Source organism: Camelus dromedarius, chromosome 4, assembly GCF_036321535.1.
Source record: "Camelus dromedarius isolate mCamDro1 chromosome 4, mCamDro1.pat, whole genome shotgun sequence".
NCBI classification, from domain to species: domain Eukaryota; kingdom Metazoa; phylum Chordata; class Mammalia; order Artiodactyla; family Camelidae; genus Camelus; species Camelus dromedarius.
Genome location: NC_087439.1, coordinates 3,159,210 through 3,172,708, shown reverse-complemented (window position 1 = coordinate 3,172,708; position 13,499 = coordinate 3,159,210). Strand labels below are relative to the sequence as shown.

General features: G+C 44.9%; 1 protein-coding gene across 4 annotated transcripts in view; it reads left to right on the top strand.

Moving 5' to 3' along the window:
* Positions 1-13,499, top strand: part of HERC2 (HECT and RLD domain containing E3 ubiquitin protein ligase 2) — a 176,474-nt gene that overhangs the window by 100,100 nt on the left and 62,875 nt on the right. For all 4 annotated transcript variants that reach the window (XM_064484642.1, XM_064484644.1, XM_064484643.1 and 1 more), the window contains exons 43-50: positions 331-469; positions 2,617-2,760; positions 4,967-5,109; positions 7,912-8,179; positions 8,323-8,459; positions 9,133-9,231; positions 12,997-13,165; positions 13,256-13,381. In XM_064484642.1, coding sequence (XP_064340712.1) covers positions 331-469; positions 2,617-2,760; positions 4,967-5,109; positions 7,912-8,179; positions 8,323-8,459; positions 9,133-9,231; positions 12,997-13,165; positions 13,256-13,381 — 1,225 coding nt within the window. The remainder of the gene's footprint in view (positions 1-330; positions 470-2,616; positions 2,761-4,966; positions 5,110-7,911; positions 8,180-8,322; positions 8,460-9,132; positions 9,232-12,996; positions 13,166-13,255; positions 13,382-13,499) is intronic.

Below are 13,499 nucleotides of genomic sequence, written 5' to 3'. Positions count from 1 at the left end.
TGATCTGACTATATCTTTCAATAAAATACCGTTTTTGATTATTATAGGAATATAGGCATGTTGTAGAAAATTTGAAATGTGTAGAAATGTGTGATGTCATGATTGCTGACATGTTGGTAAAGAAAAAATTCACTTAGTTTCTATTTACTATACGTGTAAGTCTTTATCTTGCCTCCAGTGTCATCTTTTAAAATTATTTTCAGATGTAAAAAGACTTAACAGATATGTGTGGTATTTCAGAATTAAGACTCGTAGTTAAGGTAGCTTTCAGAACATTCATTTGCTCTTCTCACTGGACACACGTTGAAGGTTTCTGTGCTCCCTCTTCAGCTCCCCGCCATGGCGTTCAGCGTCACCAACTTGCCCTTCACGGAGCCCATGCTCTCCGTCTGGGCTCAGCTGGTGAACCTCGCTGGCAGCAAATTGGAAAAGCACAAAATAAAGAAATCACCTAAGCAGGGTTTTGCAGGTCAGTACACGCCACGCGCTTCTTGATGAAAGGGCTGCATCTTAACTAGTATTATTTGAACAACGTCTTGTTTTGTCAGAGCAGGTCTGTCACTGCCGAAGTCTTTGGGTTCAGATGGACTGACCACTGGTTGAGTGACAGCGGGCGTGGTGATGAGTGTGTGTGACACCAAGAATGATGCCGTGGTGGGGGTGGCACCCAGAGAACCCCCAGGCCTCCCCACCTCCCAGTGCCAGCGTTTATTCTGAACACGCTTTTTGAAGAAAAGTCTGTGTTCTCTCCCTGCACATTGACCCCCCAGCCGAGGCCCCCCAGCCTAGTTGCCCTTCGGGAGCTTTGCTCCAGGTCTCATCACAGCCAGACCCGGCAGGGCCTGTGCTTCTGGACCTGCCTCGCTTTGTGTCTGTGGACCATGGCTGCCTGTCCGAGGCCGAGGCCGGCCCTGCTCCGGCCCCGCCTTTGGTCTGGGGCGCTGCTCTCCAGTTCCCTGACGTTGCCCCTCACGTGTCCTTTCAGAATTCTTCTCCCTGACTGTTGTTTGCACGTTAGAAATCCTTGTGGTTGCGTCCGTAACTTCTGGCTCATTCTGCCCACTCTTCTTGAGTTTTCTCACCCATTTCTCCCCAATCCTGTAATTCCTGCTGCAGCATTTTACAATGGATCTCTAGTTCACATCTCTGGCTGAAGGGCCAGGTACATGTAAACCACAGCATGTCCACAGTTCAACTAGCCTTGTCCCTTAGCCAGCATTTCCTGTCACGTTGAATAAACCTGTCTGCTGGGTGTTTGAGCTCAGTGCCCCAGAGGCACCTCTGGCTCCTCCCATGCCCTCCCATCCTCATGTCCCCATGTCCCCACGTCCCCATGTCCCCATGCTGCCTTCTGTGGCCTCCAACATGTCCTGCTTTGGAATGCTGCTGCTGTGGCTAGTCTGGCTCTCCTAGTGGTCTGGCTGCATCTTTGTGGCGGCTTCCCTAGTCTGTTCCTCCGTTGGCCTGTGGACATCACTGCAGTCATTTGATTAGATAAAATCCTGTTGCCAGTAGATGTAACTGGTGTTCAGGTTCTTGAACCATCCCAGAGAGAATTCAGGTGAGACACGGAGGTTAAAGAAAGTACAGTGAGGATTTATTCAGGCATAGATAGGGCACTCTCAGGGGAAGAGCGGGCAGGCTCAGGTGAGCGGCTGTGCTGAGTTTCTTTGGCAAGTTGGTTACATAGAGTGTAAAAATGAATGGGCAGAATATTCATTAGGAAGTGAATATTCATTAGAAACGGGCAGAATATTCATTAGGAAGTATATCCTGGTTTTCATCCCAGCTTCACCTTCCAGAGGGGGAGGAGGGTTTTTGTCCTTATTTAGTCTGGATCGAAAATGTCATGGCCTCGATGCATGATGGGTACTTCTAATCTGCAAGGCTAATTTTGTTGAAGTGAGCGTATAATGAGTAAAAGGTTATATTGGGACACTGGGGATTCCTGCCTTTTCCCACCTTTCTTTGTCAGCCTCCAGGGCACTTGTCACCCCAAAATGTGTGATCACTTATCAGCCCAGAGGTTCCTGCCTTTCTTTTCTACCCAGGGACTCCTGGTGCTTACATGATGTAGGGTTTCCTGCATTTGGCCCCATGCCCCTCATTTCTGCTCAGTTCCTGCCATTTGGCCTGTGTCCCCCTTTCTCTGCTCATGTCTAGCTGTGTGCCTGCTCTAACAATCCTACAGAGTGCCATGATCTTTATGAGTTAGAGAACTGTATGTTGTGAGTATCTGACAAAATTGTGTTGTAGGAGTCTTGGCAAGAAAAGGTGAAAGTATTTTATTTATGACGTAGGGATCTGGTTGAAATTTCAGCAACTTGGGAAACATTTGATTATACTAGCAGTAGCTAACATGGCCCTAATTGTGCTAAACCATTGCATCCTCACCCCGACCCGAAGCAGCACATGGGGAGCAGGGAAAGGGGAGACCTCAGGGTGGAGGAGGATGCTCACCCACAGCCCGGGGGAAGCCAAGCCCTTCGTCACTGCCAGGCTTTGGCAAGGTCAGATGGGTCCCTCAGGGCAGCGCCCTCCCCAAGGCTGGACCGCTACTAAGGGTGAGAACCCAAGCAGCCCGCGCCCTTCCTGCTGAGGCCTTTTCTCCCCCAGGACAAGTAGACCTGGACCTGCTAAGGTGCCAGCAGCTGAAGCTGTACATCCTGAAGGCGGGCCGCGCGCTGCTTTCCCACCAGGACCAGCTCAGGCAGATCCTGTCTCAGCCAGCTGTTCAGGACGCGGCAGCTGCTCACGCAGGTGACTTTCTAGGAGCCCTTATAGACCTGTAAGAAAGGCAGGCAAGGAACACGTACGGGTTGCCCATAAAAGGGGGACTACAGATGGCTTCTACGTGCACAAGGAAGATGTGCCACCAGGCCAGTAACTGATGAAACACAGACCACGAGTGAGAAAGACAAAGCCCGAGGGGAGGGAGGGAAACAGTGCTCTGCTGCCTCGATGGTCAAAGTGCGGCCCCAGGACCAGCAGTGACGGTGGCACATAGGAGCTTGTTAGAGGTGTGGGCCCTCGGGCCGCATCCCAGACCTAAGAAGTCAGGATCCGCATTTTTAATAAGGCTCTCGGTGCACGTGAAGTGGGGCTCCTCTGACACTTTGCTGGGGGGGTTAAGTTGGTACAGCCGTCTGCTGGGCATCTGAGGACATGCTAGACTTTAAAATGCATGTGCACACGTATCTATATCTGTACATCCACTGATCAGCAAGTCGTCTTGTGGGAATTGATCACATGGAAAGGCACAAAGAAATGTGTTTATAGATGCTCATTGTGGCTTTTTTGGTCGGTCTTGTGTTTATGCTGAAAACTGGAGACGCCTCAATGCCCATCATTAGGTGGTGTACCGGAACAGTAGTACACCGAGGTGCTATTCACAGTGATGGTACCTGTGTATGCCCCTTACCATCGAAATATGAAAATGATTTTAAAAAACACATTGCTGTGTATGTATATCTGTTTGTAGATTTTCCATAGAGAGTGACAGTAGAATTTCAGCTGACTTTATTTTCTTAGTACTTTTCTGTGTGGCTTTAGTGTTCTAAAATGAGCTCATATCATTTTGAATAGGAAAAAACCCAAAGCTATGAAAAAATTTTGGACTATCTACTGTTGAAAGACATTGTGCTAAATATTACGGGCAACCAGACAGTCCTCGTTTATGGTTTTTTTTTTACTCTTTGGAGTCAGGGTTGGGAGAGAAAATGAAGGCAGGTAGCTCTATCCAAGGTACACACTCGTGTGCTGTGAGATGTCTGAACACAGTTCCACACATGTCCCAGGGATGCTGGCGGCGGAGGGCTGGGCGCCTTTGAGGGGTGAGGCAGGCCCTGGTTGTAGGGTGATGAGGAGTCCCTGTCCTGGGGGAGGAGACGGCAGGAGCACAGGCATGATCAGTGAGTATTTAGGTACTGAGCTTGGCAAGGATCTCAGGGTTTATCAGTGGTCATAGGGCTAAAGCTGGAGAGGTCAGTTAAGTCATGCCCAGGGATTGGGTTGGCTGTTCTGTGGTCACCCTGGTGAGTAGCTGTGGCAGCGTTGAGTCAGGGTTACCATCCTATACTCAGGGCAGAGCGAGAGCTCCAGATGGAGCTGTCCAGCACAGGGCTTGACAGACGACCACAGCCACCTGTTTTATCAAGCTTTATAGAAACACAGCCATCCCTTCCTGTTTACATGTCAGCTCTGGCCACTTTCACACTTCAGTGCCCGAGTTGAAGTGGCTGTGACAGACCCTGTGGTCAGTAAGCCTACACTGTTTACTCTCTCGTGCTTCAAAAAGATTTACAACCCCTGGTCTAGAGGGTTAGTTGAAATTGTATCATTTGGGCCCAGGGCAAAGGAGAAGTGCCAGACACCTCACCCAGAGCTGCTCAGATGAAGACAGTAGACATCACTCTGAGCACATGACACATTCGGAATTGATGTCAGTTTATGGTGTGAACAAGGGGAAAGAGAACAGTCCCTGGGGCCATGGTGCACACTTGGGAGTGTTCAGAAGCAGTGAGTGCTCACCAAGGCAGAGAAGGGACCAGAATTGGACCAAGGGCAGAAGTCTGGGAGATCGCTTTGGTTGGCTCTAAAGAGACAGACAGAAGAACTAAAGAAGGACAGAGGCCAGAAAGCAGGGAGTGGAAGAAGCCTTGAAGATTTTGGTTGGTGAAGTAGAAATCATATCTGGTTTAACATTCTCAATGCAGTGTTTAAAAAAAAAAACAGATTTCTTCTGTATAACACAGGGAGCTATATTCAATATCTCGTAATAACCTTTAATGAAGAATGTGAAAACGAATGTATGTATTGATACACATGACTGGGACGTTGTGCTGTACACCAGAAATTGACAAATTGTAACTGACTATACTTCAATTTAAAAAAAAAAAGATAAAATAGTAAAGAGGTGTTTGTGGTTGAAAATGGAGTGTCATTCGTATTTTGTTTTTAAATTCAGATGATGGAGCAGCTGCGTCCCCTGACCTTGGTGACATGTCTCCTGAAGGCCCGCAGCCCCCAATGATCCTCTTACAGCAGTTACTGGCCTCAGCCACCCAGCCGTCTCCGGTGAAGGCCATATTTGACAAACAGGAGCTTGAGGTACAGTCAGTAGTAGCCTTGGCAGTTTTTATCCAGCACACTAGATTGTCAGCATTTTTTTTTTTGGTAGATGTGTAGGTAGATTTCCTTAAGGATATAGTCTGAATTTTAAATGATATGTCAAAATAATTCTTATGACTAGGTAGGTTTTAAGCATGTTTGTCATAGAACGTTACAATACTGGTTAAAGAATGAGTTAAAGTTTAATCTGATTTTGAATTTCTGTGAATTATTTGAAAAAATCAGCTGGATTCAGCATGCGTTCATTGCTCACGTGTTCTCGGAGGAATCTTTTCCCAGGAAACAGTGTCGTTGAAAGAGCCCCGTGAAGCCTAGGAAGATGGCTCTTGCTGGTTTGTCTCACTCACACCAGAGCCTTTCCCGAGCTGCTCTGTTGAAGCCAGGCTCTCAGTCTACACCCTGTTTCCAAGCACATGGTGCACTGTGTACTCGGGGGTGGACTTGGGCATCTTCCCGCTGAAGAGAGGACATCTGACCAGGTCTAAGCATGATGGGGACTTCCATGGCCCACCACATGGAGGACTAGATTTTTTTTTTTAAATCCTTCTTGCTGGGCAGTCCATCAGAAATTCTGGACAAAGTATCAAAGACAAAAATAAAACCTTGAGAGCTCAATTTGGCAGGCAGAAAACACCCTAGTAGAGATCCACAGAGACCAAGACCCTGCATGGAGCCAGGATCCAGAGCGAGGAAGCGACGGGTGCAGAGGGAGAAGGCGGGAAATGTTGGGCACAGGGGCAGCTGGGGAGGAGGGTGCAGGGCCTTCTGTGACCCCCACCGAGTGCCAGCTGCTCCTTAGGTCTGAACACCTGAGGTGAGAGGCCAGGGTAAAGTCGCCCAAGCCCCTGCCAGGTGTTTTTTCCTGTCCTGCCCTCTTGTTCTTTTCTGAGGCTGCTGCTGTCATCTGGGGATTCCTAGTGAGTTTCTATTTGAGTCTCTTGGCTCACTGTACGGAACTATTTTAAAGGTCAGGTGTGCAGCTTCACTGGGTCTGATCTGCTGTAAACTGTCCAGGAAATCCTTTACACTTTCAGATCTCATGTTTCCATTTGTTTCTTGTGTTACAGTTTTTCAGGTCTCCTGACAGTTCTCATCTCTTCACCATTTCTATCTGTCACTTAAAACACATTTCACCCTTGATACCGGTACATTTGAAAACATATTTCTGATTGTTACATTAAATTTCTTACTTGCTAATTCTGACACCTGGGCCACTCATCGGTCTGCTACTAATCGGTTTCCCCTCCTGGTTATAGTCAGTTACTGGTTTCTACGTCTCCACATGTCTGAACAATGTTACTGTGTCCTGCATGGTTTGGATGTTACGCTGTGTGGACTCTAGTTCTGTCACCGTCCTCTGAAGAATGTGTAATGTTATTTTTGCAGACAGTTCAGTGCCTGGCAGTTTTCCTCAGTCCTTTGGAGGCTTGATTCTAGACTTTCTAGTGACACTTTATTTTTGTTTTGCCCTCAGTCCTGGTTCCTGGTCTCTAATTCTACGGGATTTACAGTGTCTTCTGAGGTTTCAGTGGAAACCTCTACATCATGACCACTGCGCTCAAACGTGGTTGGACTGGGACCTCGTGCCGTCTCCCTAGCCCTGGGCCTGCCCGCAGTTCCTTTGTGCTGGGCTCAGCTTTGTGGTCAGCCAAGGAGTCACGGGTAGTCTGCGTGTGCACTTTGTGGTCCTCCCGCACCCTGCTTGCTCCAGCAGGCCCCTGGCTGCGGTCTAGGAGCACCGCCCCTGTCACGGCTTGCCCCGCGCCTCCCTGTGGTCAGGGTCACACTGTCCCTGTTTTCTCCAGGGCTTGCCTTCAAATATTTTTTAAAAATACTCTGTTGGGAATTCACAATTATTATCAGCAGAGGCTTAGTCTAGTCCACTTCTTACTACCAGATCCAGAACTCCTAGCTCAATCTGGTTCTGAATTACAAGCTTTTAGGATGAAGCCTGTCACTTCTGAGTTGTTCAGACTTCACAGCAAAACCCTAGGATTTTGATACTGCCTAAGCCCTGGAAGGCTCACTGGTGTCTTCTGTTTCTTCCTAATTCCTTCCTCACGTGGTCAGTTTAAAACAAACAGCGAGTCTCAGCTCCATGAGAAGAGGAGCAGATGAGCAGGGAGTTTCACGTGGTTCAGGGAGGGGGCGAGGCGTCCAGAGGCAGGCACTCCCCAGCTGCAGGCCCCAGTGATGCGTGGATTCATCGACTCATTGCAATTTGCTTCCCAGTATTCTTTAGTCCCCTTATTTTTTTATACTATGTTTAACCCCCAGAGAGGTTCTGTTACTCCTCAATAGTTGGGTGTTGATTTGGGGGCACATGGGATGGCTCTGTGCTGTCTGTGGCCTGTCCTACAGATGGAAGAGTGCGGGAGACTGTGGGCACAGCCTGGTCACGGGGAAGGGAGGGGTCCCTTTCTCCTGCCTCCTCAAGCCCCTCACTCTGCATTCACTCCCTCCTCAGCTTGTTGCCACTCGAGCTCAGATTTCAGGGCTGTGAAATTTCCTTAACGGACTTCGATATTTGGCTAATTCACTAGGTAGGTTCTGTGTGTGCCGAAGCTTTTTAACCATCACATTTTTCCTCTGCATTAAATTAGGAAAGTTGGTTCTATCCTTGTTAACATGTTTTATCCATACATTTAAGAATACCCAGTAGGCCTGGGTAAAGAAATATACTTTGCATTGCAGTTCAGAGTGGTCGTCTGTAATTTCCGTTTTCCTAGACTCCCTGCTCCCCCTGACTGATGGCTCCCGGCTCCGCTCTCGTTTGCCCAGGCCGCTGCGCTGGCTGTGTGTCAGTGTTTGGCTGTGGAGTCCACGCACCCAGCGAGCCCCGTGTTTGAAGACTGCAGCTCCAGTGGGGCCACCACGCCTGTCCCTGTGCCGCACGTCCGCCCCATCAGAGCGAAGAAGCACAAGCCGTCGCCTGGTCCTGCTCTGCCCATTGTGGTCCAGCTCATGGAAATGGGATTCCCTAGAAGGAACATAGAGTTTGCACTCAAGTCACTCACGGGCGCCTCTGGGAATGCTGCGGGCTTGCCAGGTACTGCGTTTTCCTCGGGGGTGTTCGACTTCACGTGCCCACCCATTTGTTCGTAGGCCTCCTGGAAAATGCGGCCGTCAGAGGCCCGTGCGCAGCTGGGCGTGTGGTCCTCACCGCGGGGCGCCGTGTGTGCTTGCTCCTAGGTGTGGAGGCCTTGGTTGGGTGGCTGCTGGACCACGCTGACGTGCAGGTCACGGATCTCTCAGACGCAGACACGGGGTCTGAAGAGTGTTCAGACGAGGAGGTGGTGGAGGATGTGGATGACACGGGCTACGCTGTGGTCAGTGCCTCCCTCGTGCCATCTGTCCTGAGCTCTGGTTTCCTCTGCGCCGCCCCACGGGGCCCTTCTGGTTCTGCCAGGCACATGGGGAGGCTCCTAATTGGTACCTGGGTTTTCTGTGCCTTTATTACTTTTAGCTTTGAAACAGACCCTTGTTCTAACATCAAATGATGGGTAGCCATGAGAGGAGATGTTATTAAAAAAATTTTTTTTTTTAAATAGAGGTACTGGGGATTGAACCCAGGACCTTGTACATGCTAAGCACGCACTCTACCTCTGAGCTATACCCTCCCCCTTGAAAAAAATCATTATTTATATGACACATTGACTTCTGACTTGAGTAAGTTGTTTCACAGGATTCATTTGGAAATGCCTCAGAAATTTTTTGTACTTTGAGCTTTTGAGGTTATGTCTGCTTACTATGCTGTTGCTATTAATCTTTTTTTACTATGCTGTTGCTATTAATCTTTTTTTTTAGCCTTTTTTTATTGAGTTGTAGTCATTTTACAATGTTGTGTCAAATTGCTATTATCTTTTTAAAATGAAGACTTTTACAGTGAAAACATAGCATAATATTTCACACTTTCTTTTTTAATATTAGAGGTTTCACACACTTCTTTTTAAGTAGTTTTAGCTGTTTCACCATTTTAAAAAATGTGTTTCTCTTTTGTAGTCGACTGGTGCTGTCGTAACCGAGAGCCAGACTTACAAAAAACGAGCTGATTTCCTGAGTAACGATGATTATGCAGTGTATGTGAGAGAGAATATTCAGGTGAGTAATTGCCTCAGGCTGGAGCCTGGCTTAGGTTTTCATTCAACAAGTGTGTGAGCATCTCAGAAAGTCCAAGACCTGGCAGCAGAGGGCATGGCAGCCAGCAGGGAGGCCTCTGTGGCTGGGGAGAGGACAGAGGAGCAGCAGATGAGCAGGGGGGGTGGCCAGCGCCACAGAACGAAAGGGGGCTTGTCCGCAGTGACGTGGGACAGAGACCTGTGCTTCTCGGTCATCCCCTTTTGGACACCTTTACAGCCTATTTTTGCTTTTTTGAGGGAAGGGGAGAGGGAGGTAATTAGGTTTATTTATTTATTTTATTTAATGGAGACACTGGGATTGAACCCAGGACCTTGTGCATGTTAAGCACACACTCTACCACTGAGCTATACCTTCCCCGTCTTTTGTAAAACATCATTCTCACTGCCATCTAATTTTAAAAGTTTAGTTATGTTTTTTCAACCTTAAATCCTTCCTTTTCCTACTTTAATTCTTTTGTTCTGGTTGGTATAGTTCAGAGAAAATCCCAGAAATCATCTCATTTTACCTGTAAATATGTCAATATGTATCCCATATAGATAAGGATTTTGTTTTTAACATAATTACCTTAAACAGGTACCTAACGTTCCTGACAAAGTAAACAGTGATTCCTCACTATCATCTCGTAACTAATGCTTGCTCAGATTTTCCCAGTGTTCTCAGAAAATGGCTTTTTACAGTAATTCCTTTGAATTTAGCTACTAACAAGATCATATACCTTACATTTGAGTGATAGGTCCCTGATGTGTTTTTTAACCTAGCGCATTTCCCCCTCCTTTTTTCCTTTTCATGTCATTCATTTGTGCTAAAACTACGTTGGCCCACGGTCTTCCTCCCTCTCCTCGGCATCTTCTGTACGGTCGGAGTGAGGGCTGCAGGGTGGTAGGGCTCAGGCTGCCCCTTAGCAGGAATGTATCATAGGGACCAGCACACAGCGTCACTGGTCATCGCTGTCTGTTCTCTGTTAATGTCATTCTTGTCGCCTTCTAGACCTGTCACAAACTTTGTCATCCCTCCCAGATTTATTAGCTGGAGTTGTATTCTTTAAAGAAAACTTTCTTATGAACTCTGGTCACTATAATACAGTTCATATAGGAAAGGCAGAGTAGATGGCTGTTTTTTGTTTGCTTGTTTGCTTGCGTTACCAATTTTCAGAATGATGATTGGTGCCCTTGTACTTAGAAAGGTGACCTAGAACCTTTGTTTTGTCTATTATCATTATTATGAATTTATTGGCCATTATGGATTTGATGTATTTTAGCCATTTTTCCTCTTGGTCATGTTACAGGAAACCACTGATCTTTTTTTTTCTTTTTTAATTGAAGTATAGTTAGTTTACAGTGCTGTGCATTGGTGTACAGCACAATGCTTCAGTCATCCATGTACTTGCATATATTCCTTTTCATATTCTTTTCCTTAATAGGTTACTACAATACATTGAATATAGTTCCCTGAGCTATACAGTAGGACCTTGTTTATCTATTTTATGTATATTAGTTAGTATCTGGAAACCTTGACTCCCAGTTTATCCCACCCCACCCCCCCTTGCTCCTCTGGTAACCAATAAGTTTGTTTTCTATGTTTGTTGAGTCTGTTTTGAAAATAAGTTCATTAGTGTCTTTTTTTTTTTTTTTTTAAGATTCCACATATAAGTTGTATATGATCTTTTTCTTGCTCTTCTGGCTTACTTCTCTTAGTATGACCTACTCCAGATCCATCCATGTTGCTGCAAATGGCATTATTTTATTCTTTTTTATGGCTGAGTAGTATTCCATTATAGAAATATACTACAACTTCTTTATCCAGTCATCTGTCGATGGACATGTAGATTGTTTCCATGTCTCGCTATTGTAAATAGTGCTGCTGTGAACATTAGGGTGTGTGTTTCTTTTCAAATTAGAGCTTTCTCCATATATATGCCCAGGATTGGGATTGCTGGATCATAGGGTAAGTCTATTTTTAGTTTTTTGAAGAATCTCCATACTGTTTTCCACAGTAGCTGCACCAAACTACATTCCCACCAGCAGTGTAGGAGGGTTCCCTTTTCTCCACAGCCTCTCCAGCATTTATTGTTTGTGGACTTTTTAACAATGGCCATTCTGACTGGTATGAGGTGATACCTTATTGTAGTTTTTTTTTTAAATTTTTTATGTTGTTGAGTTATAGTCAGTTTACAATGTTGTGTCAATTTCCAGTGTAGAGCACAATTTTTCAGTTATACATGAACATACACCCATTGTCACATTCTTTTTCACTGTGAGCTACCACAAGATCTTGTATATATTTCCTTATTGTAATTTTGATTTGCATTTCTCTAATAATTAGTGATATTGAGCATTTTTTCACGTGCCTATTGGCCATTTGTATGTCTTCATTGGAGAAATGCGTGTTTAGGTCTTCTGCCCATTTTTGGATTGGGTTGTTTGGTTTTTTTGTTATTAAGTCATATGAGCTGTTTGTATATTCTAGAAATTAAGCCCTTGTCAGGTGCATCATTTGCAGGAATTTTCTCCCATTCCATAGGTTGTCTTTTTGTCTTCTTTATAGTTTAATTAATGTACAAAAGCTTGTAAGTTTGATTAGGTTCCATTTGTTTATATTTGCTTTTATTTGTATTGCTTTGGGAGACTGATGTAGCAAAACGTTGCTACAGTTTACATCAGACAATGTTTTACCTATATTCTCTTCTAGGAGTTTTATGGTGTCATGTCTTATATTTAAGTCTTGAAGCCATTTTGAGTTTATTTTTGTCTATGGTGTGAGGGAGTGTCTAACTTCATTGATTTACATGCTGCTGTCCAGTTTTCCTAACATCACTTGCTGAAGAGACTGTCTTTTCTCCATTGTGTATTCTTGCTTCCTTTGTCAAAGATGAATTGACTGTAGGTCTGTTGATTCATTTCTGGGCTCTCTGTTCTGTTCCATTGATCCATGTCTGTTTCTGTACCAATACCATGCTGTTTTGATTGTAGCTCTGTAGTATTGTCTGAAGTCTGGGAGGGTTATCCTGCAACTTCGTTCTTTTTCTTCAGTATTGCCTTGGCAATTCTGGGTCTTTTGTGATTCCATATAAAATTTAGGATTATTTGTTCTAGATCTGTGAAAAATGTCCTGGGTAATTTCATAGGGATCACATTAAATCTGTAGATTGCTTTGGGTAGTATGGCCATTTTAACAATATTAATTCGTCCAAGCCAAGAGCATGGGACATCTTTCCATATCTTTAAATCATCTTTAATTGCCTAAATCAATGTGTTGTAGTTCTCCGTGTGTAAGTCTTTCACCTCCTTGGTCAGGTTTATTCCTAAGTTTTTTTTGGTTTTGTTTTTGATGTGATTTTTAAAGGGATTTTTAAATTTTACTTTCCTTTTCTGGTATTTCATTGTTAGTATAAAGAAATGCAACTGGTTTCTATATGTTAATCTTGCATCCTGCTACCTTGCCAAATTCATTTATCAGCTCTAGTAGTTTTTGTGTAGAACCATTAGTTTTTGAGTGCTCCCTTGCTTTATGGCACATGTTGACCTAGGTTCAGCTTACGTATTTCCTGCCCCAGACATCAAGACAGGCAATTCTCTAAAGAGCCCTGGTTGCATTTATTGTGAAATGATTTTGAGATCATACTGGGTGCTAGAGGAAATCTTTTCTTAGGAATAGAATAATGCTACTTAAAATTGATCTCTCATCTATATACTGAACTGGACTTTTTAAATTTAATTTGAATTTTAGGTGGGAATGATGGTTAGATGCTGTCGAACATATGAAGAAGTTTGTGAAGGAGATGTGGGCAAAGTTATCAAGTTGGATAGAGATGGATTACATGACCTCAATGTGCAGTGTGATTGGCAGCAGAAAGGAGGCACTTACTGGGTTAGGTACATTCATGTGGAACTTATAGGTAAGAAAATTCTTCATTTGCCTCTTAATTAGATTTAGAATTCCCAGAAATGAACGCTAACTGTAGTTCATTTTTTATTGGAATCTCTAGGCTATCCTCCACCAAGTTCTCCTTCTCACATCAAGATTGGTGATAAAGTTCGTGTCAAAGCCTCAGTCACAACACCGAAATACAAGTGGGGGTCTGTGACTCATCAAAGTGTGGGGGTTGTGAAAGGTAATGTTACCTAGGCAGGAAAGCTTTGGGTGTTGGCTTTTCATCAACTAATGTAAGTAAAGTAGGGCAAGAAAACAAGTATAAAGCAAACTTTACGATATAAAAATAGTGTCCTTCT